General features: G+C 38.7%; 1 protein-coding gene across 6 annotated transcripts in view; it reads right to left on the bottom strand.

Annotated features, from left to right (window-relative positions):
• Positions 1-15,654: 15,654 nt before the first annotated feature.
• LOC113068892 (arginine-glutamic acid dipeptide repeats protein-like) overlaps positions 15,655-26,082 on the bottom strand; it is a 145,758-nt gene continuing 135,330 nt past the window's right edge. For 4 of the 6 annotated variants that reach the window (XM_026241805.1, XM_026241806.1, XM_026241804.1 and 1 more), the window contains 11 exons: positions 25,479-25,641; positions 25,073-25,165; positions 24,294-24,493; positions 24,030-24,188; positions 23,819-23,932; positions 21,913-23,294; positions 20,805-21,027; positions 19,975-20,695; positions 18,121-18,291; positions 17,864-18,044; positions 15,655-17,768 (listed from right to left, as the gene is read on the bottom strand). In XM_026241805.1, the coding sequence (XP_026097590.1) occupies positions 17,735-17,768; positions 17,864-18,044; positions 18,121-18,291; positions 19,975-20,695; positions 20,805-21,027; positions 21,913-23,294; positions 23,819-23,932; positions 24,030-24,188; positions 24,294-24,493; positions 25,073-25,165; positions 25,479-25,641 (3,441 nt within the window). In that variant the 3' untranslated portion in view covers positions 15,655-17,734. The remainder of the gene's footprint in view (positions 17,769-17,863; positions 18,045-18,120; positions 18,292-19,974; positions 20,696-20,804; positions 21,028-21,912; positions 23,295-23,818; positions 23,933-24,029; positions 24,189-24,293; positions 24,494-25,072; positions 25,166-25,478; positions 25,642-26,082) is intronic. The other 2 variants (XM_026241807.1, XM_026241809.1) reach the window with 1 other exon arrangement.

The raw sequence follows: 26,082 nt of genomic DNA, 5'->3' as shown, positions 1-26,082 counted from the left end.
CATCAACTTCAAGTTTGATTCTGTTCAATTTAATGTTTCATTTAATGACTGTTTACTAATAACATGATGTTTGGGTTACTGATGAGGGTTTTGAAAACATTTTTGAGCAAAGGACCATTTCATAATCCCCACACTGAACAAAAAGGCTGTAAAAAATCATGCTGGACATTTCAGCACACACAAGGTGCTAAAAAAACAACATCTTGAAACATAAATATTATTATTATTTACTTCATATTAAGATTTGAGTTCATGCCTTAAAATTATAACAATTATTATAATCATTCATATATTTTATTATAAATGTAGTAGAAATATAATAGTTATTTATTATAAATAACAATTAATGCTTATTATTATTATATTTATAATAATAATTATTATTATTAATAATACGTTTATTTAAAGAAACTGACCAACATAATTTAAGTTCATGGCTTAATTAAAAACCTATTATTATTATTATTATTATTATTATTATCATCATTAAACAAATTAAAAAATAAATAATCATGGAAACAGGAGTGGGTTTCACACACTTTAAATAAAATCTGAAATAACATTTTTAACTTTCTGATTTTATGTATTTTTTGTTATAAGCTTAAAACATTTAGTTAATAAAATACAATGTATTTGTTGTACTTGTAGTAGTAGTATTACAGTCTTGTAATCTTATACCATCAGTTGTTCACAAAATCCATAAATTTTCCTTGGTGTCAAATTATAAAAAACCCTTCATTAGAGGAATCCATATGGATTGAACTGCTGTATCTAAATATGTTCATTACATCAAAGCCGAACTAGTAGCAGCCTGTTGGGCACATGGAGTAACGAATGAGGTCCTCACCTTAATATCAGCATTACTAGAACCATTTCCCTCACGAACATAACAATTAATGGCAACAACCATAATGATTGTACTGATGTCTGCTGAAATGAGCTAAATGAGCACTAACTGTTCCAATCAGAGAAAAGAGATCCAACATCATATAGACACTGATGTGTGTCATTCATGATGATGTCACAGTGTTGATGAGCCGCTACATGTGTCTCTAGCACCACCTAGTGATAAAGGTGGGGACTATTTGTGAAAAGAAGTGTGGCACCATATGTTGCTCATTTCTCAAACAATATGTATTTAAGCACATTAAAGCTTTGCCTTTTTTATTTAAAAAAAAAATCTATTAAATTATAAGTAATAATGAGTAATAATTAACAGTACTGTACTTCATTGTACTCTACATGCTCTCGACATTTAGCTCCTGGTAGGAGAAGCGAGAGGAAGTGGAGAGTGAGTGCAGGTCAGAGTGTAGATGAGGACTGCAGCACAGTTTGTGGTGAACAGAAGTAGCGTCTCTGCATGAGATGAACACCTCTGACTGATATTTCCTCTTACTCTTTGGATATGATGCCTTCTGGTGGCTGTGTCGGGGCATGACAGAGAAACAGACCCGGCAGACGACCGACTGCGTACCTGCACAACACATGAAAGTGGAACCTATTTAAAAAAGTCAATATCTTTCAGTCCATATTTGAAGTAGTTTTAACTTTAGTTCAGTGGTAATAGATTGAATAATAACCTTTTAAACAATAAGTTTAAATAATAATAATAATAATGATTATATATATATATATATATATATATATATATATATATATATATATATATATATATATATATATATATATATATTATTCTTATTTTTATTTTTTTAAATAAGTCTCTTATCCTTACCAAGGCTGAATTTATTGAATCAAAAAATTCTCTTATATTGTAATATTTCACAATGTCAGTTTTTACTGTATTTTTGATCAACTAAATACAGCTAAAATCTTATTTATTCCAAACTTTTAACCAGTAGTGCGGTTTTTTTTTTTTTACTCACACTGTGTAAATACTGTATTCTTATACACGAATATACAAAAATACTGTGACACCTAACCATTACAACAACAGGAACTATAATGAAATTGCATTCTAAATACATAGACATTAATATGGAGTTGGTCTCCCCTTTGCAGCTGTAACAGCTTCCACTCCTCTGGAAAGGTGTTCCACAAGATATCAAAGTGTTTCTCTGGGCATTTTTTACCCATTAATCCAGTAGAGCATTTGTGAAATCAGGCACTGATGTTGGACGAGAAGTCCTGGCTTGATCTCTGTTCCAGTTCATCCCAAAGGTGTTTGATGGGGTCAAAGTCAGGGCTCTGTGCAGGTCAGTCAAGTTCTTCCACACTCATCCAACCATATCTTCATTGACTTTGCTTTGTGCACTGGGGCACAGCCACGCTGGAATAGAACAGTGCTTTCCCCAAATCATCCCCACAATGTTGGAAGCATAGCATTGTCCAAAATGTTTTGTTATGCTGAAACACTTGGATTTTCCTTCACTGGAAGTAAGTGACCCCTGAAAAAACAGCCCCATACCAATATCTCTCCTCCACCAAACTTCACATCTGGCACAATGCAATCAGATGAATAACGTTCTATTGCCAACTGCCAAAAACTAAGATTCACCCATAAAACGGCATGAGTTTCCACTGCTCCAGAGTCCAGTGGTGGTGTCCTTTACACACTTTCAACACTTGCAATTGCATGTTTGTCAAATGCAGACTGCATAGCTAGGTGCTTCATTTTATACACCTGTGGCAATTAATCTGACTGAACCAAAAGAATTCAACAATTAATAGGTGTGTCCCATATAGTGTATATTGTTGCCTTCATATTTGCTTACAGGAGATCATCTGTGGTATCAAAAGTTTGGAAATAAAAAATATGTCTTTAGCCAGTGGCCCCAAAATGACACTGCCTGTTTGTTTATGAAGAGAAAACACAGAACCTCGTTCCACATATATTTCTATAATCAAATCTAAGTAAAACATCCTTGTATACCAACCAAAAAAAACCATAAAAGCCTTGTCCCTCTGCAGGTAGGACACACTGAATGAAAGTGTTGTAATGTGCATGGAGAGACAGTGAGGCAGGGAGGATTGTGGCACAGCAGGACACTGTTCCTCTCCAGGTTTTGCAGGGAGTCGTGTCGTCTAGGGAACGCAGGGAGCCCAGGCCTCATTAAATGTGCTGAAGAGACCCATCAGGAGCAGTTTTACAGAGCCGACCCGTACCACTTTCTCATTACAAACCCTATCCTCCCCCAAGCACTCTGCCCACACAGCACAAACCCTCCAATATCAAATCAAATCAGCCAGCCAGGGAAATAACCCAGTAAAAACACACTCGCGTCACACATATTCACACACTCCCACTGACACACACACACACACGGCCGCATACAGCATGTGAAGCACGTCCTATCTTCTGTTCACTGGCTGAGATACAAAATAAACACACAGAGTGGCGCAGAGATATGAATATAAACAAAACCATATCACATATACAGTTTAACAAACATTATGGAAAGCAAGTTAATGTCCGGTAAGAACATCTCATTCAAAATGGAGGACTGTCTCGTCTCTTTTAACCTCCCACACAGAGATGTGCTGAGCAGAGGTAAATGAAGACTGACTGCAGGGTACACACACCTCCACTCTGTTTGCTCAAAGTCTAGTCAACCGAGGAGCCATTATCAGTGTTTACACAAGCAGCTTTTAACTGACTGATTCAGCAACATGAGCTTCATCATGAGCATTTGTATGCACTGGTATACCTAATACCGCATGTCCTCAAGGTTTAATGTGAATGCATAGTATTTTTGCTTGCAAATGATACATTTTGTTCCAGAACTAGAGAAAAAAAATTGTATTTGTTGATTGGAAATCTATTGTCTGGGGTTCCTGTGATACTTATGTAATGGGAGAAAACAGCTAAAGCAAATTCCTCTGCGGCTCTCAGTATTGACACACCTGCCTTCAAAGACTGGTTAGATGTGAGTGAGTCGGATTAACACTGTTTACACAACGCTAACATCTACACACACAATCATGAAAAGCACATTCAGACCCAGGTCTTTACAAAAATACACATAGAAAAAAGGTGCTTTAATTAAAACATCACTGCTGTGCTAAAATTAATTATATATATATATATATATATATATATATATATATATATAATAGGCCAGAGTGACCGGAATCAAACCAATAAAACCTTTAAAACATCAACAATAACAAGCTTAGTTTTTAGTCCATATACATAAAGTAAATGCACCATTTTAACTGTTCAAATAATCGTCTCTATGTCACTCGTGTTGTTATCCTCTAGAGGGCGCACTCAGCCCAATTTCAAAGCAATCACGTGACTCTAAAAGAATGGAATCGTATCACAGTTACACACATCGTGAGGTTCTTTATTCGTGTATCTGAAACCGGAGCATATACCAAACGGCAGCATCTGTCCCACTTTCTAGGGTAATTTAATGTTGCTGCTCTGCGGTGTTTTCTGTCAGGGATGTTGTGTGGTATGCTTATATTTGGGAAGACAAAATAAGTGTCAAGTTCACATTCCAGTCAGTCGTTAAGAGCAAGAGTGTTAAACAGGAAGAGCTCATGGTAACACGAGACATAGGTTCTCCAGTGGCCTACAGAGGGCGCTGCAATTAATTCAGTGGCTTGAACGCCAAAGCTGTAACTTGCCACTAGACATTGGTTTTCACCCCAAAAACAAAAGTTCACATCAACATAAACTGTAGGCTATCGTTTAAATTGCTTTAAAAAAAAAATTAAGTAATTATGGAGCATAAACACTTAGATTATCAACAACATTTGCTATGAAAAATAAAGCAGGATTGTTCCACCACTGCCATAATATATATTAATAATATTTATTATTTATTCATTAATTTATTTTGTTATTTTGCTGTCTCTTTATGACAGGCAAGCTGCTCTTAGTAGGATTTAATCTGAATCCTCTCAGTCTGAAATGATATTCTCTACACTGAGCTCAGTGTTTATTTGAAAAGCAGACGTTTCCTCGCTCTGCACACAGACAGAAATCTGTGGAGGTTTGATTCTTCTAACATGTTTTCAGTGCTGTGCAACCACAGATCCGCTACATTGAAGCTGTGAATCTCAAGGATTAAAAATCACATCTGATCACTGTAACACTGCCATCTCTAATCCAAGGATGTAGTTATTAATCTGGAATACTGTCTTGCATTATAGAGCACTTGCCTTTTAAGTGCTGTTAGTTAATATCATATAATAATATTTCTGAAAGTGTGAGATTGCATGCCAAAGGCATCTCCTCTGAAATTAAATGAAGCACTTATCTGAGCCTAAATGCATGAACACATATATTATAAATAAATATATCCATTCAGCATATTTTTCTACTAAAGCACTCCTGGCTCCCATTTCAGTTTCACCTGAAGACAGCTGCTGGCCTTTGAATCAATATACTAGATCATCACAGACGGGCGACACACATCTGTGACCCAGGAGGTCTATAATACCTGGAGAAAGCTATGTTTATAGCATTACCATTCATCTCAAATTCAGCTGCTCTGCTGGCGCAGGATCTATTTTCCTTGCTCAGTTCTGTAGCTGATTACCTGAGCTGCAAATGTTGATTAATCACTGTAGTCAAACAACTATTTTGACTCTAGACAATTTTATTTTGTCAGAAGACACAACCCCTTTTTTATGTACTGTATGTCAATTAAGGAAAATGATGTTTGCAGCCACGAGATGCATTTATGAGATCATCAACCAGCAGTAGCTAACCAGTCCATGTTAACCAGTAAAACCACCATCAGCAGTTTTATTGCTCCAGAGTTAAGACAAAAAAAGGATCAGAAATCATATTTTGCAACATATAGCCAAAACGTACACTATCATCAAACGTTTGGTATCAGTAAGATTTTTTTTTACATAATTAATCATTCTTCTCATTATCAAAAACTGACAGTGAAGGCATTTATAGTGTTTCTAGTCTGTTCTGTTTTTAATAGATTTCAAATAAATTGCAGATTTTTGAACTTTCAATTGATCAGATAGCCTTAAAAATCTTTTTTTTTTTAGCTTGCAAAAGACACGAGAAAGACTAAGAAAATAATTAAAAGTAACCCCTTCAACAAGTTCAGGCTGTTCAAGGACTGTGTACACTGTACACAAATAGACGAGAGCTGGCTGAAAACCAGTCCCGCTCATATTTAGACTGGTCTGTTGAGCAACAAAGTTGTGTTTGGGCTGCTACAACAAGCACTTCTCAGGAAGATGTTTGTTGCTGTATTTATTAAAAGGTTAGCAAGGGTCATGTTGCTGTTCTTTTTTAAGATTTAAGAGTTTAGTTTTGTGGCAGTTTGTAGCAAGTAAACAACATATCCTTGAGCTCAACTGTATGATCTGCTTTATCTGCAGAGATATGTCTAAGAAAACAATTTACTTCTGGACAGGCAGAAATCCTGACCCCAAAGTCAACACATATTTTCTACAAGTTTCTTTAGTTTTGCCAATAATTTGTAGCAAGTCGATCTACTTATTAATTTGCCCATCGTCAGGTTAAAATAAACATATTTGTGGTTCCAAACCAATGATCTATAATAAAAAAACAATATCATTGTATATATATATATATATATATATATATATATATATATATATATATATATATATATATATATATATATATATATATATATATATCTGGCTGCTATATTGGGGTGACAACAGTACAGATATACAGAAATAGACAGAATAACAACGAAAGAGAGGTCAAAGTGGAATAAAAGAACGCAACTGGGCAATCCACTGGAAAAACTATGTAAAAATGCCTTTTATTGTTTTCCAAAAGACCCTGACAGGTTATACACATTTTATACACATTATATTTTAGTGTAAAAATATTGTGTGTTTTGGAGTTTTGAAGTTGTGTTTTTTTTTTTTTTACAGTCTTCCTCTAACGGACATAATATAATATAAGACAATACATCAAGAAGGGAAAGCCAATAGAATGTTATAATATTTGCTCAAGATCATTTTGGAAGGATTTAAAGAGTCACTTGATGTTGCTAAAAAGAACATTATTTTGTGTGATGCAATGTGTTCATGCGGTTTAAGGTTCAAAAACACTATTTTCCATATAATGTACATTATTCTGAAATACTCTCTAAAATGTGTCGATTTTTACAAAGCTCATCATTCTGAAAAAGCGAGGTGTGCTCTGATTGGCCAGCTATCCAGTGCGTTGTGATTGGCTGAATGCCTCAAGCTATGATGGAAATGTTACGCCCCTTACTATACTGTGATGCTGTCTCCCATCAAGACGAGACTCAGTCCATTTGCTCTGCTCGTGCACATCTCATCATCGGTTCTCTTTTAGCAGTTCAGTCAATAAACTGTTAGGAGTAACTGAATAAGTCCTGAGAGTCTCACATCAGAGGCAGTGTCAGGCATGTTTATAAACCAAATAACTTCAGTAATTTGTGGATTAGTGCGTACTGGAGACGCGAACCGTTTTAAATGATTCAGTTTGATTTGGTGAACTGGTCCGACCTTCCTTTCTCTCTCATGAAGCCAACACGGAAGTGACTAAAACTGCAATTCATTGACTGGCCGCTAGAGGCTGGCTCCAAAAGGGAGTCAGTCCCATAGACTCCCCAGGTTAAAATGCCCAACTTTACAGCAGAAAAAATTGTGTTTACAGCTTGATATAAAAAGTGGTTTTGGTCTATATAGCAAATTTTGCCCTTCATGTCAACTGTGAGGGAGGTGAATTTTTTATATACAGTCTATGAACACAACCAATAAACCCATTACAAACGAGGCATTTGATGCATCCAGTAGGGACATAATTACTGATTATAATGACTTATACTGTCTATTTACGCACTGCGTTGCATATCACGCCATGTAAACATAAACCCATCTCTGCATTTGTGATTGGAGAAACAACAAGCTCACTCTAAACTGCCCAAATCTTGCGTTTGAATCATCACTGGCAAATTATTTAAATATAAAAAAAAGTACTTAGAGGCTGTGAGTCAGAAGCGTCAGACTGTCTTTGCAAAGTTGGAACTGCCCCACTTTATAGAAACAGCCTTTGTGCCACAGACACATTGTAGGCTACTGGTTCAGGAAACATTCCTCGTCCTCTGTAAAATGCACTGCACACATCTGAATATTTGTGTTGAACTGTTCTGGAACAGTGTTGTAAATACAACTTATCCACTGATTTCTAGTTGTGGCTTCTTTTGGAAGGCCAAACAAAGTAGCTTCGCTTTCACAATGAAACAGACAGCGTCTCCACAACATTTGGGCTGTGTTATGCAAATCTTCCCACATCGTGATGTAGAAATGTGGGGGCGTGTTTAAACAAGCCGTTTTAGGAGGCCATGGACAACTTTTATAAAGAATATCTCTTTGGATTTGAGACTTTAGTCTTTGCAACTTTACAGATCTTCTTCATGCACCAAGAGCTTGTAACACTCCAAAAAGAAATGAAATATTTAAATTGCCTCATATGACCCCTTAAAAACCCAATATTAATGGAAGAAATGTGTGCTTTATTTCCAGAATGAAATATGCAGTTATTTATTCTTGAACAGCGCTGCATTTAATAATTATTTTTATATATATAGAAGTGATAGATGGATCTGATTATTATAATAGTAAGATGTGCGGGTTTAGGGTTAGTATTTCTTTGATTGACGTGACCAGTGAAATCTGTCGAAACAGCCTCAGGCTGGGCCGGGGGTCACGCTTAACTGCTTTATTCATTTTTGGGCTACCATGTATGAAAGAAAAAAAGATACTTTACATTATATGAACATTGATTAAAACAATTGCTGATTAATACAATGGTGAACTTTGTCACTTCAGTTGTTATTTATTCTGAATACATATTTGAGGAGGCTCACTTCCATTGCTTTTTAAATTTATAAAGCTTGTCTTATGAATTGCTGGTTTAGATACTGAAACACAGATTTTGTTAGAATTGGCTTAAAATGAACAAGAAATCAAGCCTTAAGTTCCACATATCTTGTGATTGTTAATGCAAAACACGGAATTTGCAATTCAGCAGATCCAACATTATTTTTTAATGGATAATGCAAGATGACTGTTGATGAAACTAGTTATGAAACTAAAATGAATCTGAATCAATGGAGCAAAAATAAATAATACCGTTTTCTTTTTTTAAGCTTTGCATTTGAAGATCTTCATTCTTATATTTCAACAGGCCGTGACGTATTTACCCCTGGTCTGTGAGTTTATCACCTACCGGCGCGAGAGGTGTCTGCTCTGCTGGAGTCGAGCATGGAGATGGAGTCGGGGAAGATTAATTGCACTGTGTAGGTGTGAAGAAAAACAAAGAACAATCTATCTGTGTCTGGGAAATCGGACAGCCCCACAAGGCGGCGAGTGAGAGCATTGGCATGGTGATCTATCACAGAACGCTCATTACACACAAGGTCAGGGTGCTCCCTGTCTCTACGGCCCCAGAGAACATCTAGTTCATGCATGTGGTTTCACCCGAAGCCCTCTGGGCAACCACAGGTCAACATCTTAACAGTATGGGTTTAACACCTCTTTCATTAGGGCCACAAGAGCATATAATCATATTCCAGCATCGTCACTATGCATCTCAACATCTCACACCTTAGAGCAATCAGTTCTGTTGTAAGAAGATAATCAGTCTTTATCAGAAAAATAGTCTCTTTCAAGTTGAAAAACTGACCCAGCGCTAATTCACACAGGCTTTTAGTAGTAAACACACGGAAGTTGTGACCTAATGGTTAAAGAGTCGGACTCGCAATCAAAGGGTTGTGAGTTCGAGTCTCAGGCCGGCAGGAATTGTGGGTGGGGGGAGTGCATGTACAGTTATCTCTCCACCTTCAATACCACGACTTAGGTGCCCTTGAGCAAGGCATCGAACCCCCAACTGCTCCCCGGGCGCAGTGTGAACACTTTGGATGGGTTGAATGCAGAGCACAAATTCTGAGTATGGGTCACCATACTTGGCTGAATGTCACTTCACTTCACCTCACAAAATATACATGTCAAGGCTGCATCATTTATTAAGAAAAAATAGTAATATTGTGAAGTATTATTACACTTGAAAAATATATTTTTGTTTTTATAAATATTTTAAATGTAATGTATTCCTGTGATGGTAATAAATATTTGTATTATTTGATTAATGGAATGTACAAAACAACAGATTTAAAATTGAATTTAAAATAGAGATCATTCTTCTAACATTATAAATGTTTTAGCCATGGTAGCTGTTGGTGCAAAATTATTTATATTTATATTTATATATATTTATATATATTTATATTTATATATATTTATATATATATATATATATATATATATATATATATATATATATATATATATATATATATATATATGATTATTATTAATATAAATTTAAATTTGTATTATTCCTTAACACCTGAAAAATCCATGGTAATGGCTATGTAGCACCTACAGCTTTGCATATCTGGAGATTTATCAAAGGAAGGAGCAGCTGAAGTTTATTTTCAACAGTCATTATTCCAGTCAGAACAGAACAGTTTGTGCAGCACATAGCACTGTAGGTTTCTTTGTGATCCTCTCATGATGTAATACAGACTTTACAAAAAGGCTTTTATTAAAGAATTGAGCAGCACTAACTATATTGCATCTGACAGCAAACCTCCAGCTAGTGCTGTACTTATTTTGAATGTTTAAAAAAAAAAAAAAAAAAAAAGGTTTGACAAAAATACTTACCCTGGGATGGAATGATTTAAACACTCCTTTAAACCTCAGCAATACTTCTACTTGGTTTTGAGAAGAAAATATCACACCTAAAAAGTCCACAATAATCCAAATAGGCGAAAAGATAAAAAACACTGATGAATGGCAAATGTTTCTGTCACAATTAGGCACAAAATTAAATCTGAAATTTTTTTAGAGGTTTAACAACTTAAATGCTATCAAAATAAACCTATGCTTGCTCCTTATGTAACAGATATGAAAAATAATTTTACTATTAATACACAAGATCACAAGGTTGATGATGTACTGTACATTCGAGAGCCTGCAGGTGGCCCGAAGAGGCTTAAGTTATTACTGACACTATCACAAAGCAAATGTTTGAGACTGTGGACAGCTGCCACAGATGATAAGTGTGAAATGGAGATTTCATATATCTCCGAGGATAACAATGTAATCCAGCTAAGAGACAGAGAGCATCATGGACAGAAAAAAGGACGATCAGACGAAAAACACAGGGAGGAGGGTGAAAAGAAAGAGAGAGCGGGTGCACACGGCTGGCGTAGTTTGGGTGTGGAATGCACAGGACCGGCCAAATGTGAATGTAGTCCCGCAGAGCACATGAGGGAATAGAGATCGGCTGTGACAGGAATGTGAGAGCGGGATATCATTAAGCAGAGGGAGCAGCTTTCTCGTCTGTACACGGTGACTAACACCACAGGGACGTACAGCAACAACAGCTGCCTAATAATATTCACTGACTGCACACTAGCCTCATAAGAGAGGCAGGGAGAGAACAGAAATCATTACTGTGTGTTTCTGTCTCCTTCAAGATGGCCTCTTTGAAGAGGACGCACTTTCAAGTTCTCTCTTCACACTGAATTGCTCGTTCCCTCAAGCTATCCAGACAGAAACAGGAACAAATTGCAGATGCACTGACAGATTTGAAAATTGTTCTGCTAGGCCTTTATGTTCACTTTATGTGGATGTGTAAGCGCTTATTCACTGCACTGTGTGAATACAAATTGCAAGTGTAACGTTACATGCAACAGCACAGTTAAATGTAAGCACAGTCAGGGCTTGAAGCTTACCTTTTTTTTTTTACACATGTGCTCCTAATGCATTAAAATAATTTAGTGGCGCAATGCAAGATTTTCAAATGATTTGTTTTAGCTTAATAAGGGTATATAAAAAGACAATTACAATTTTCACAATAGTCATTGAAGCATTACAGCATGTTTTTTGTTGTTGTTTTGTTTGTTTTTTGTTTTTACGTCACAATATATGATTTCTAAGTAAAAAAAAAAAAAAGTGTTGTCCTCCAAACAGGTTAAATAACATTATTAAATAAAATTGACTAAAGAAAGACTATTAAAAAAATACACAAAAAATATAAAGAAAACAAGTGTTTCAAGATAAGTGAGCAAAAGATCGTTCAAATGAATGAAAGAACACAATCTGTAACACTTAACAATAAGGTCCCTTTTGTAAACATTAGTTTAACATTAACTAAAAATAGCTAATTGTTGTAGTAGTTAATGTTCTTTGTTAATGTTGATTAAAAAAAATACAACTATGTTAATGTTAGCTCTATTTAATAATATATGCAGCACAACTTTTGATTTTATTATGTATTATTAAAAGTTTAAATTACCATCTTCAGTGCCTCAGATGTCTGGAGTAACTGACGACTGCTATGTTCATTATTTCATCCAACAACAGAACACCTCAGTCTCTTAGGAGACATTCTTGTCTACATCTGGTCTGGTGGTGAAACAATGCTAGACTGATGACGTTTCACTCAGGGTGGGGTAATGAGTAATTGGAGTAATGAAGTAAGGAACGATTTTAAAACCTGTTTTGATTTCAATAAACACATTTACATCAAATATTCCACTCTCATTAATGGAGATAAGCACTGAAAATACATAAAGCCATTACGCAGAAATTAAACAAAAATTATACGAGTTTAGACAGTGGAAAAAGAATAAGACCAACTTCTCTCTAAAATATTTATCTGAGAACGATTTTAAACAGTTTTGTTTTTAGGGATTTTTATATGCTAAAACGTAACGAGGCTACTGGATCATTTTTAGCAATAAAAATTGTGCATGGCACAAATATAATTTATAGTCCATATCTCATATTTCCTATGTTTTGTACCTTTAACGGTGTTAAATATGGTGTCACGTTGATGGGAATATGCATAGAAATGGTATGCAGATGAGGTTATGCATAGTAAAACTAGCCTGACCGGATGTGATGTAATTCTAATCAAAACTATTGGGGCAATAGTACAATAATTTGTTCACTTTACCATTATTCTTTAAACACTTTCTGTGAAATTATGCTTTAGAATAATTATTTTATAATCATTAAATCCGTATTAATGTTGATCAGTCCCATAAAACCTGTTTTTATTTAGGGGGGACATTTGATTTTTGATTATAATTAATGTATGAATGCATATTCATTAAAACATTCATTTTACCATGTTGAATATGCCAAGGTAATGGTTGCTGCATGACCAGTTTGAAGGTACTGTGCGACTGCCACTAGGGAGAGAAATGCATAATATTTGCAACAATCTATTTACAGAAAAGCAATATGTATAACTATGTTTTCAGAGGTGTATAAAGACCTTTTTTAATGAACTGTTATGTTTTTATTACCTTAGATTGAGCTATTTCTATCTACATTCACCAAGGGTCCCCCTTACATTGAAGTCGCCACCATCTACAGTAGCCCTAAATGGACAAACTGCTCTACAGTTTGCAAAAACAACCCTGACACAATTATGAACAAGTACATTAACATTCCAAATAACATTGATTTACTGAATAATTAAATATAATTCCTTGATTTACCTTTGTAAAGAAATCTCATTGTAAATCATTGAAGAAATCTCAAGAAATCTCATTGAAATCTCGTTGTCTTTACCGATGACATCTTGACCTGTGTCGGCCACCATAGCACCGTAGGGAGGGGTGAGCGGGGGACTGAGCTGTTGTTTGCAATTCTCAACCTTACCGCTAGATGCCGCTAGAAATTACACAGTGCACCTTTAAGGTAAGACTCCAGTCTGGTCTGTACTGAAATGCTACTGTCAATCAAACTATCGTGGGAGGGGCCTGTCTGTGTGACATCACACAGAGAGGCATATGAGATTGGCTCGATTTGAGAAAGGGGTAAAGATTTTGTTAGATTTAAAAAAAAAAATACAAATAAACACTAGTTGGATTTTTATCATTATAGAGTGGCTGTGTAAACATACTGCCAGCACACATTTCAGTTCAAACAACTGCAAGCATGTAGCATCCGATGACCCCTTTCAGAAACCTGAAAACTATGCGCAAGTGCACCGAGGGCAAAAGCTGCTTTAAAAGCAAAGGATGGTCCATCAAATGTTGATTTATTTTAGTTGATCAAATTAATAAAGAAAATTTAGTTGACATATTTTGACAGCATTCTCATTTTACAGTACTCATTTTAGGTACTTTACACAAGTACCTAAATCTTTTAACAGTGTTGTAGCTTTGCAGTGTAAACTGTTTTAACTGAACTGAGCTGGATGACATCATTGAATTCTTTGATAAACTGCCCTTTATTAACACACTATTTTCCTATTTAATGCTGTTCAATTGCTTTGTTACAATCTGTATTGTTAAAAGCGCTATATAAATAAAGGTGACTTGAGTCGGTCTCAGTTTTGTATTTTTTATTCATGTTATTCCGGACAGACTTGATGGTGAGATCAGATCTCTGTGTGCAGCACTGGCTGTTGTCAAACTCCTTGTTACAATTAATGGCAAAATGAATGTTTTTTTAAATGTAAATGATATCTACTACTGACACTACTGCAAAAGATAGAAATAATGGACTCAAAACCATTGTTTGTATGTTTGTGTGTGCGCCAACATATATTAAATATTAAAAAATATGAATTCAGTTCCATATTTCTTCTGAATATGCCATATATTAGTTACATTTGTTTTGTAATTATGAATTCATATTTGTATATAAATAATTGTAAAATATTTGTTTACACGTATACATTTTTGTAAAATATCCATTTTCATTATGCATGACTACATTTTATATATTCTTGTTTTTGTAAATAATGACTGTTTAATTAAACTTATTTAGTATGGGCATGTGCAGACATGTGCACACACAGAAATATGCCTAATTGAAATTCCTACTTCCCATGCATCTGCTTGCATTCTAGAAAAAAACTGCAGGAGAAAAGGAGCATAATTAAAATACAATTGTTCATTAAATATTTAATATACTTAGGTTTATAAAAAATGCAAGTGACATGCCAAATAACTATATTTGGCTGTGAGGTAGGTTTATAGAGAAGTTATGAACATTTTAACATCACTCAACAATAATCATATACATATATATATATATATATATATATATATATATATATATATATATATATATATATATATATATATATATATATATATATATATATATATTTTTTTTTTTTTTATGTTTGCAAAATGAGGATTTTAGTCCATCTAAAAGTTTATGGGTTGAGTCGAGATAGAAATGACCACAGAGAGCAGATCCAGTCTGGTTTTAGCTCATAGAGTACATTCGAACAATGATGTGTGTTTAATGCATGGCAACCGAACGGGAGAATTCTTGTGGATTGCAGGCCATTTTTGGTCTCCCATTTATTGGTACTCCGTGACCCATTCTCAGAATTCACTTTATGAGCTCATTTCCCAGAATGATTGTGCTTGTAAAATGATGGACAACAGCATTACTTTGGAGCAGCACAATATGCATGATATGTTCAACAAAACACACTTATGAGCAATAATCTTTATACTCCCTCATATAAAGCCGCCACCCAACCCAGCTTCAGCCGAAGACCAGAATTAGAAGACAGAAAACACTTCAACCCAGTTCTTGTTTTGGCAGCATGAACATTTACTTTTGTCATGTCATTTAACAAAAAGTGATATTGACTAGAAATCAGGTTTCCATGTGGTGTAACTTAGTTTATTTTAATTCCACAAATTTGTCAAAAAAATTACAAAATACTCAAATGGGGAGAACACAGGACTCACAATCTGCCTTAATTATCTCTACTTTTTGTTTACACTGTGTCATCCCATGGCGACTACTAATATATACAATAAGCTTCAAGATACCAGTATATATAAATCTTAGCAGTCAGAATGTACATTCTGCTATTGCCGCTTTGAAACAAGAAGCTAAACCATTGACAACACTCAACATCAAAGGTTTAAGACACAAAAGAGGGACAAAAGGAGAAAATGCTTAAAACAAAAATAAAATGCTGTATACATCTGAGACAGAATAAAAAATACATGACAGTCCAATTACAGAAAGTAATCAGCTTTGGGTGTATACTGCTAAAAACAGGCTTCTATGCATACTCTTCAAAGGATGCACAATGGCTTTTTAAAAACCAAACAGGGAGAATTAAAAACTGTACTAGGAGCTTTGACTGTACTTTGAACTGTACGCTCGAGAAAGGCCCACACACGCATGTTTTTTCAAATAACGAACGTTAATTCTGGTGAAAACCCAACGCAACGAACAAAAATACTGCATGTAACAGTCGATGATTGCTATCGAATGGCCTCGCCATGATGGAGAGCAACTAAAGAGGCATCATGCATCATAGGTAATGCAATGTCAGGAATGCAGAGAGCAGCTCAAACACAGTCGTCGTCTGCACTACTGTGAACACATGCACACAGGTACACAGACTCCAATCCAAGCCAGCCTCTTCCCCCAGGCTTCACAGTGAGAATGGTTCAATGAATCTGTACAGTAGGTCGGGAAACTGACTGTGTGAGGACAAACCCGGGGGTGTAGCATTGCTATCTTTTCCAGCACCCTTTGACAATGTGTAAATCTAAAAAGTAAAAAAAAAAAAAATTGCATCAAGATGTCGCTTATTGTCACTTAAAAAAGCAGTCCGGTTGGTTTCGCAAATCTCTAAAGCACTGAGGAACTTGTCGAGATATGAACCCAGTTGCAAAACTCAAAGCCGTTCAACTTTGGTACACGGAAAACAGAGCGAACGGCTTTCGAAATGCACTTAAAAAGCCATAAGAAATCCAATTATAGTTTCGGAACAAAAACTGAGGTTAATCAGTGCAATATTCATTCTTTCCAAATGGGCTACTTGCCCCAATACTCACGAGGCACCGCACATCCTCCTCCTCCAAGTGCTTTGAACGTCTAACTCCGTTTGAGTTCAGCCAAGAAATGAAACGTATGGTCATGAGTGTTTGTCGCAGACTGTCGATACATATGAAACCAAACAAACAAAACAATAAAAAAGCATCATCAGAGCTTTGACCTCTAGAGGTGTTTGGATTCAAATCCGGTACCATTCTACCCAGCGAACCCCGCTTCCATGGACCGAACCATCTGACATGGTTACCTGCTCGAACAGTGCCATCTCCTTCCCCTCTGAAACAAGGGATGACACTTCAGAAAATTATTATATCGGAGGTCTAACGACTCGTTAGGAATCCACACCTAATAATAATTATAACAATAATAGTAATAATTATATATGTATATATATATATTTATATACTATTTACAGACTTACAGAAAAACGCCATGCTGCAGCTTTTCTTAACATTATGAAAACCTCCTACAATGTATTAAAATAAACATTGAATTTAAGATAGCACTTTTCAGATATAACCGACTGTTCTGTTCCTCTGTTTTTCCCCCAGTTAGCACAGTGACAAAGTATCTGGTTCTCTAGCACCTACAAAAGACGTCAGGGAAGCTTCTCAGAGTATGTTCATGCAGGAAAGTCACAATCAGTCTTGAGGACGCTGTCACTACTTGAACGATATATAACCCCCCGAAAAGTCACTGACGTAAAAAAAAAAAAAAAGTCTGGAATAGTGAAGAAAGCTGACAACAGAAAGAAGGTTCCTCAGACGATCCTTGTCACTCTGCCGAACTGAAAACGTTTCTAGGACACGCAAGTTCCCGTGTGTGACTGTTCTGCTGTGTCCACCTGTGTCCTGCTGCTCCTCAGGGAGTCTGTGGGTGATCACAGCTGCTTGTCGCTTTCCTTCTTCAACCGGCTGAAAAACAGTGAGATAGAAGAGGGATGTATGGTATTATGAAAGATGTTTGAAGCACATGTACGTTCTATCAAATGTCAGGCTGTGAGACTGACCTGTAATAGTCCTCCTGTCCTGGCAGAGGGCCTCCGTGCATGTGGTGATGACCGTGTAGCCACTGCTGCTCCATGGCCAGTCTCTGTAGCTCTGCAGACTGTGCATGCATGGCCTGCAGCTGGTGTGCCGCTGACATGGGCGGTGGGAGCCCACCTGGGAGATCTCTGGGATATGGAGGGCCTACAGATGAAACGGGAAGACTGATTAGTCAATGCCTGGACAAATGATGGAGAAGCTGCTCATGAACGTGTCTTACCGAACATAGGGTGCCGGAGCATCTCGTGTTCGTGTGGGGGCTGTCCGAGCAGGGGGTTGGGGATGGCTCCGGGCGGGTAAGGGAACCGGGCGAGGTGCGGTCCACCGGCCAGCGGGTCTACAAGCGGATGTGCCCCAGAACCTGGGGGACACACAAGGCATTCACCACCACCTTCTCCGTGTGAGTAGCTTTTTGTAATGGTACATTGTCAATATTATACAGATACACACATATTTAATATTCACAGCATTGACATAAAAAATGAACATCATGCTTAAAAGACAAGTGTGCAACAACATTTAATAGTAGGGATGCATGACATATCAGTACCATATTGGTTACTGATATTGGTTACTATATATATATATATATATATATATATATATATATATATATATATATATATATATAGAACGATTTCATAAAACTTTTAAACATAATATTTAGCAAATACAATACTTCAAACATACTTGATTTAGAAAAAAAATACAGAATTTGAACATTTGTACCATTTATTGGCCATTTACAGTTCATAACATGAAAATGTCAGACGGAATTTTAATATCAGTGCATCCCTATTTATTTATATATACACAAACACAGATACATTATTATTTTTTTATTTTTTTAATAGCACGTAAACTATAGGCAGGGGTGCACATAATTATTTCAGCCTGGTTCTCATAAGAGAACCTGGAGATTTGGTTTGGTCCTCACACTGCATATAGTGTGACCCATTAAATATAACTATAAAAAATTAATTAATAATATTATTGCACTATATTCATTTAGTTTTTTTTTATAATAATAGTAAATAAACTAAATAATAGTGTGTGATAATATTATAAAAAAATAAAAGGCAGTCCTAGTATTAAATACAGTACTAGACTGTACTAAACTTAAAAATAAAATGCTAATATTTACTACTACATTTGTTTGTTCGCCTCTTTAAGAAGAATCGCTTTATGTATTCCCCAATTTTGAGTCGCTTTGGATAAAAATGTAAAAACTTTAATAGATTAAAGTGTTATCATATTCAAACTTAAAATCTGCAGGCTTTTATTTTGGCAGGTTGCCGGCATGTAAGTATACGCGCTTCCAGATTTAGCGCTGCTGATTAAAGAGCGTCAGATGATGAATGTCACAGTTTTGCATTGTGCTTTGAAAACGGCATGGTATAGCCTAGATTTATGCTTTCAGGTTGAAAATAAAACTTCTATAGTACAGTTTGTGATCTAAAATGGTAATTGTGTATTAACAGCGGTCAACCATGTCGGTACGCAAATGCGCTGTCAGAACATATTTATTTATTTATATATTTATATTTTTATATTTATTTTGGTCGCGCATGTGGAGCTGCGGACCACTTTTGTGCACCCTTGACTATAGGGATAGTTCACCAAATATAAAAATGTTGATTGATTTCTCACCCTCATGTCGTTCCAAACCCGTAAGACCATTGTTTATCTTCAGAACACAAAGATACTAGGACAGAAAGCTCTCAGATTTCATCAAAAATATCTTTATTTGTGCTCCGAAGATGAACGAAGGTCGTTGGGGTTTAGAACAACACGAGGGTGAGTAACTAAATCACAGAATTGTTTAAAAAACAATCTTCAGTGGCCCAGATGGAATCTGTGGACATTTTAAAAAATGTTGGGCTATTTTACATGAAAACTGATGGAATTCTATGGAATGGATTCAATCAAGTTTGTTTTCACAGCTGCTTATTTGAAACTGAATGCATAATGAAATTAGCCAATATATCTCATAATCGCAAGAGATATGCATGAGATTCCATGTGGGCCTAATACAACAATCCAGCACACAACATTAGAGTGAATGGTCCCTCACCTTGGTGCAGCGGGTCCTGTTGGTGCAGGTGTAGGTGTGAATGGATGTGCGAGTGCTGATGGTGGTGTGGCGTCACGTTGAACATCTGGAGCCGAGCGATGGGGTCATTAGCCACAGAGGCCATCCTCTCGGCGTGTATCCTCTCTGCCAACCGGTCAGGGTACATCATCTCAGGCCGTAGCTGCGGCCCGGCTAGTGCCAGCCGTTCCCGCTCCAGGGGATTCAGGCCGGGGTGGAAGGTGGCGAATGGATGTGGGCCAGCCATGTGCGGGAGACCAATGGGCCCGTGTCGGGCAAAGTGCTCCATGGGGTTAGCGGAAGGATGCAGGCTCTCCAATTCTGGAGGTTTGACCTCGAAGCCTGGCTTCATCCTCTCCATTCTCATCTCCCTCTCACGGATCTCTCTTTCTCGCATCTCTCGCTCCCGCAGCTCACGCTCGCGCATGCTGGGGTCTGCATTGTACAGGCCGGGCATGTGATAGGCCAGGAGAGGGTCTGAGGGGTTGAGCGAGACAAAGAAGGGATGATTACGGTTGGTGGGGGACATGACGTGGGGACGAGCGTATTCGCTGAGCTGGCGCAGGGCGGGAGTATCAGGGCCAATGTAAGGGGGCACAGTGGCGATGGTGGTGGGTGGTGGATCAAAAGATGTCCGCATATGAGCCGATCCCCCCATCGGGGGTTCACCCATGCGACCCTCATGCGAAGAACTGGAAGCTTTCTGTAAAGACAGAGAAGATCTAGTAAGCAACCTAATACAGAATTTTAGCTGAAACCATCAAATAAAGTTGCATTTCAACTTGTATGCAACACATTAGACCAAAACTTACAGCAGCTCTCTCAGCCTCCTTCTCTCTCTCCCGTTCCCGCTCCCTTTCTTTTTCTCGTTCCCTCTCCTTTTCTTTCTCTTCTCGCGCCTTCTGCTCCGCCTCCCTCTTGGCTTTCTCCAGCACCTCTTCCCGCTTCTTTGCCAGTTTTGATGAGGCCAGTGGTGTGAAGTAGAAGTCTGTTCTGGCACATGTGTTGTAACCTCTGTCCAGATGCTTGTAGAACCTGTAAACAGGATAGACGGGAAGACCGTCAGCACAATCATGGAGAATGACTACTGTCAGAGTCATTTTGTAGTGTCCAACCTTTCTTGTTATGTGACACATTAGCTATGAAAATATTTTCACAGGCTGAATTTGCAGCCATTAAAAAAAAGCAATGCAATTACTTTGTGACAAATAAATAACCTCTGACATGTCCTCTCGTTTATACTATACTAGAGCCACTCAAATCAATCCATTTAATCACCAGTTCCATAAAGAGCTGCTCTCTCTGTGCATTACTGAGCTTATTGCTATTCACTGAAGGGGAGACAAGGCCACAGTAGCTCTACAAAGACATGCTCATGTTCTGATGGAGGCTTTCAGTGCTATGATGCAGTCATTAATCTGTGTCCTGTCTACACTTGATGACTGCAGAAGAGCTGAAGCAGGTTTAATTAGGCCACTACATTAATAGCGCTATTTAACAACTTTTAAACAAGTACATTTTGCACACAGAACCTGATAACATGTTTAACTATTAATAATATACAATTTGAATAAAAATATAATATTTATATAATATATAATAAGGAAAATGACAGATACAATAACCATATCTCCACTTTCTTGCAATTACTCTGCTTATTGTACATATAAAATACAGTGTACAGTGTGAGTACGTAGAGTGCATTTCTTTGTTAAAAAAAAAAATACAGATTTTTTTTATTACAATAAACAATTATAAATTAATATATCATTCTTATAAATGGAATCAAATATAGTTTTATCATCATTTTGAATTTTTTTATAACAACAGCAATAATAATTCATTATTTATTTTTGTTTTGTGGGGAGGGGGGCTATAATAAAAATATCAATGTGTTTAATAAATATAACAAATCATTACCGTGCTGACTGGCTGGCATGACTGGGAGTGTTGACAATGGTGGGTGGGGGCGAAGGACTCCTCTGTGGTGGTGGAGGACTCTCTGGTTCCTCCACCTCATCCAGAGGCTCTTCTTTAATTTGCACAGGTGGCACAGTGGAGGGTCCCGGACAGGGCGCGGTGACTGATGCAGGCAGGGGCATGGATATGGAGGAGGGTGGTTGTTGCAGCGCAGACATAGAGCTCACAACGGAGGAGGGTACGGTGGAGGGTGAGAGGACGGGAGAGCTGCCTGGCAAGAAGGAATGGGGAGGGAACGGGGGCTGAGAAGGCGCCGAGTGTGAGGCAGAGGAAGAGGAAGGGAGTGGAGGAGCCGGAGGGGGCACTTGACTTCCTGTTGCTGGAAGATTTTGGGACTGGGTGAGCACTGGAGGTTGCACGGGTGGAGGTTGAAGTTGCTGGTTTTGAGACATGAGCTGAAGGGGTGGCGGATGGGCGGAGGGAGGGTGATGTGTGGATAGAGAGCTGAGGGGCTTCAAGGCGGGCGGAGGGGGCAAGTTGGAAGGCATCTGTGGGAATGGAGGGTGGCTGGGATGCTTGTGTGATTGAGGGTTTGGCATTTGTGGGATGGGGGTGGTTGGTGGAGGTTTGATGTGGGGCATAGGCAATGTTGCGGGAGGGAGAGGCTGCTCTCTGGGAGGTTGGCTGCCGCTCTGTGAGGAGGACTGTGACTGGGATGGAGGGGTGTGAGGTCGCTGTTGTTGAGACAGGGAGGTGGCTTGGGTCTGACCCGAGAGAGCTGAAGGGGGGACCTGAGACTGACCCATTGGGAAGGACTGAGCAGGTAAAGCGTGAGGGAGGGGCATGTGTGATGGCCCAGCCTGCAAAGGATGGCCCAAGGGCAGCATGGGGCCGTGTAGTGGAGGCTGCAGAGACTGAGGGCCGATTTGAGAGGGTGGAGGTGGCTGAGGCAGGCCCTGCAGTGGGGAGTGAGGTGAGGGCAGCCTCTGTGCTCCTGATTGGATGAGAGCCAGCGGACCCGCTGGAGGTATCTGCTGAGGAGGCATGGGGGTAGGGGGGATGGATGGGGATGGCTGAGAGGACAGTGAAGGTGCGCCTGAGGCGGGTGGCGTTGAGGCTGCGGCTGCAGAAGGAGGGACTGGGGGTAATGCCCCTGTCTGGCACTGGATGACTGGAGGGTGCTGGCCCTGAAGGATCTGCTGCTGCGCCGAGGAGTCGGAGTCACTCTCGTTGTCACGTGGGCTGGGGATGCTTGGAGAAGAGCTGCGGTTGTCCTGGTCAATATCCTTGGGATCGCTGCTACCCTCGTCATTTACGCTGCGACCGTCCGAGCTCTCACCCTCGCCCTCTCCTTCACACTCCGAGGGTGAGTCTGGCCGTTCCTGCGGAAGATGGAGGAAGGGTCAATAAACTTGCCCATAGCGGCAGTTACTAATGACCGAATAATGGGTGCAGTCATGATCAAGAACAAATAACCTTTGCATATCACAGTGCTTGAGTTGTAATGTGAACTCCTGACATTTAAAGGATATGAAATCACTCCATTATCACCATAGGTAACGGCCAAAATAAATACAACTGTAAAATCCAGCATCTTCACTGGACTTTGGGTCAAATAGAACTGCCATGAACCCTTCAGTGACCTTTGGTCTAAGTTTATTTATGTCTTTTGGATTAACGGAGAACTGTTCTTCCAAGAAAACCTCTAGTTGATAATTTTTCTCCCAAACAAATCCCACATCTCCAAAATACATCGCCAAACAACCATCTTCATGGCAGCAGCACACATTGAGAAGTATCGAAAATAACTGATTAAAAGTACTGTACAAGCTGTTTCTGGTTTAGAGATACACTCGTACACAAAATAATTAATAAGAGGCTGCTTGTTTAGTAGGAGTTTCCTTACCTGCGTTTTAGACTTCTTTGCGCTTGTCCTCTCGGACTCCTCTGTATCCGAGGCTCCTTTCTCTCTCTGACGTTTGGCACTCTTCATAGGCGATGGCGCATCTTCCTTTGTCTTCTGTTTGGACAGAATGAAAACAAGTTTCTTCTGAAAACAAGGTCCTGTGATTCTCAGTGTAATTCTGATTGCTATAGTCTGGTCATGTAGATCGTACCTTGCTGAGTTTCTTGGAGTCAGTCTTGCTGTCAGTGCTGGAGGTGCTGGCTGCACTGGGTGAGGTCCGCCCGCTGGACCTCAGATCCTCATTGGTTGGTGAGGCTCTGCCATCTGGGCTGGCGGTCTGCTTCTTGCGGCCACTTCGTAGCGTTGACATCTGAACCGAATAATAAAATATCTGATATAACACTGCTAATAATGCTAAAACACATTATATGCAGTTAAACTGCCACTAAAAAAGGAATAAAGTATGGTGTCTTACTGAGCCGCGATTCCGTCGAGTCCTCATGCTATGCTTCCCACTGAGCCCATCGTCTTCCTCTTTGACAGGTTTGAACATAAACGGTGGCGGGTCTACAGGCTTCTCAATGGGGGGTAGTTCGCCGTACTTCTTAAAATGGATCCGGCAGTCGGTGCACAGCAGGATGTTCTCACGACCCCCGTGGTGCCAGTCCTTGGAGGCTGTAAACACAAATTCAAGTTCAGCTGAACTCTGCTTATTAAACATTACTAACAGGAAGTGCTCCAGGCCTAGCCAAACACCTCATGGACATGCTAAGGTCAAAGACTGTTACTCATTCATGCTGAGGATGTTTTCAAATCTGAAGTGAGAGTGATAGGAATGCCAACTGCATCCAACAGGTCAGAGGATTTAATGAGGCAAAAAACGGACGCGTAAGTGTCAGATTGGATTAAATTAAAAATGACACACTCTGATGTCCATCTGCCAGATGAGGGATGGGGCCGAGCATCAGAGCACTCTCAAACTGAGAGTAATTACAGGCCTGCGGAGGGGATTATTGAAGTCTTCTGAAGGGAGAACTCGCACAGAGTCTTCACCCGTCTCATACTATCACTATATTAGAGTAATACCTCCATTTCACCCTTGAACAACCGAAGGACTGACAAAACCCAATGTTCACCGTTTCTCTCACTCTATATTAACTTGTTCATTGAACTGCTGCATAAAAGCAGTATCACAGTTGTACTGTTTGTCTAAATACCAACATGATTTGATAGTTACATAAATCAAGCACTCACTGGTAGTGAAACAGTGACGACAGGCGTATCCCTTCAGTTCCTGCTCGCTGTCTTCACTGTCAAAGTCATCTTCGCTGGCTGAACTCAAGTCCACTGGAAAAGACAAACATGCTGGTTAATGAATGTCATTTCACAACTACAGTCTCTTTAGGACAAGCATGCTGCACTCAACACATTATCAGTGGCTCTTTGAAGAGACAAGTACAGTACACATAATAAGAGCGATCCCTCCCTGTTGCGTCTCTTATCGGATATGAGATTTCAGCTGTTTACTTTGAAGAATCACAGAGGGGGATCTGTGCTCTGAAAAGCCATACTAGTCCTGGGAGTTTCAAAGATGTCATGTTTAGCAGTGACAAGAGTCTGTTCTCTGTCTTTAGGGGGAAGTGAGGCAGATTGCACTTACAGAACTCGCTGGAAGGTGGGCGGGAGGGAGTGTTGACGGGAGTGGAGGCAGTGCGGGTCTTAATCCGGCGGAAGACGGGTTGTCTGCGGTGCCTGCGGTGGGCTCTGCAACTAGCAGCCTCAGGGGTTTTCTTCCAATAATAGTAAAAGGTGATCAGCTCCCCCTGTGAGACCGAAAACACAAAAACATCTCATGAACAAGCTGTTTTTACAAGCACTCTGACAGCCTCAGTGAGTGAAACCAAACAAAGAAACTTTTCAACTACTATAAAAAAAATTATGTTGATCTGTTGGATGTAAACCTGACTTGATAAGCGAACAAAACGACCTCAAATGTCAAACTGATAAGGCAGCTGCACTGAAAACATCAGTGTAGTTTTTATGACAGACAGAAAGAAAGGGAGAAAGTATAGCGTCCTGGACAAAGAATCCATGCCGGGTTTGCCAGCAGGCCGGCTTGTTGTGCCGTGGCTGTCCCAGGATTAGGCTGCGAAGCTCTCTGAATGCTGGGATATTAGGATCAGTACATTGGTGGCTGCCTGGGTGGCAGGCGCTTGAATGGAAACAAAGGAACATGTCAGGGAGAGCTTTGGCGCTACAAATAG

Source organism: Carassius auratus, unplaced genomic scaffold (genome assembly GCF_003368295.1).
Source record: "Carassius auratus strain Wakin unplaced genomic scaffold, ASM336829v1 scaf_tig00000254, whole genome shotgun sequence".
NCBI lineage: Eukaryota > Metazoa > Chordata > Actinopteri > Cypriniformes > Cyprinidae > Carassius > Carassius auratus.
The sequence above is the reverse complement of the archived record's forward strand: the minus strand, read 5'-3'. Positions and strand labels throughout refer to the sequence as shown.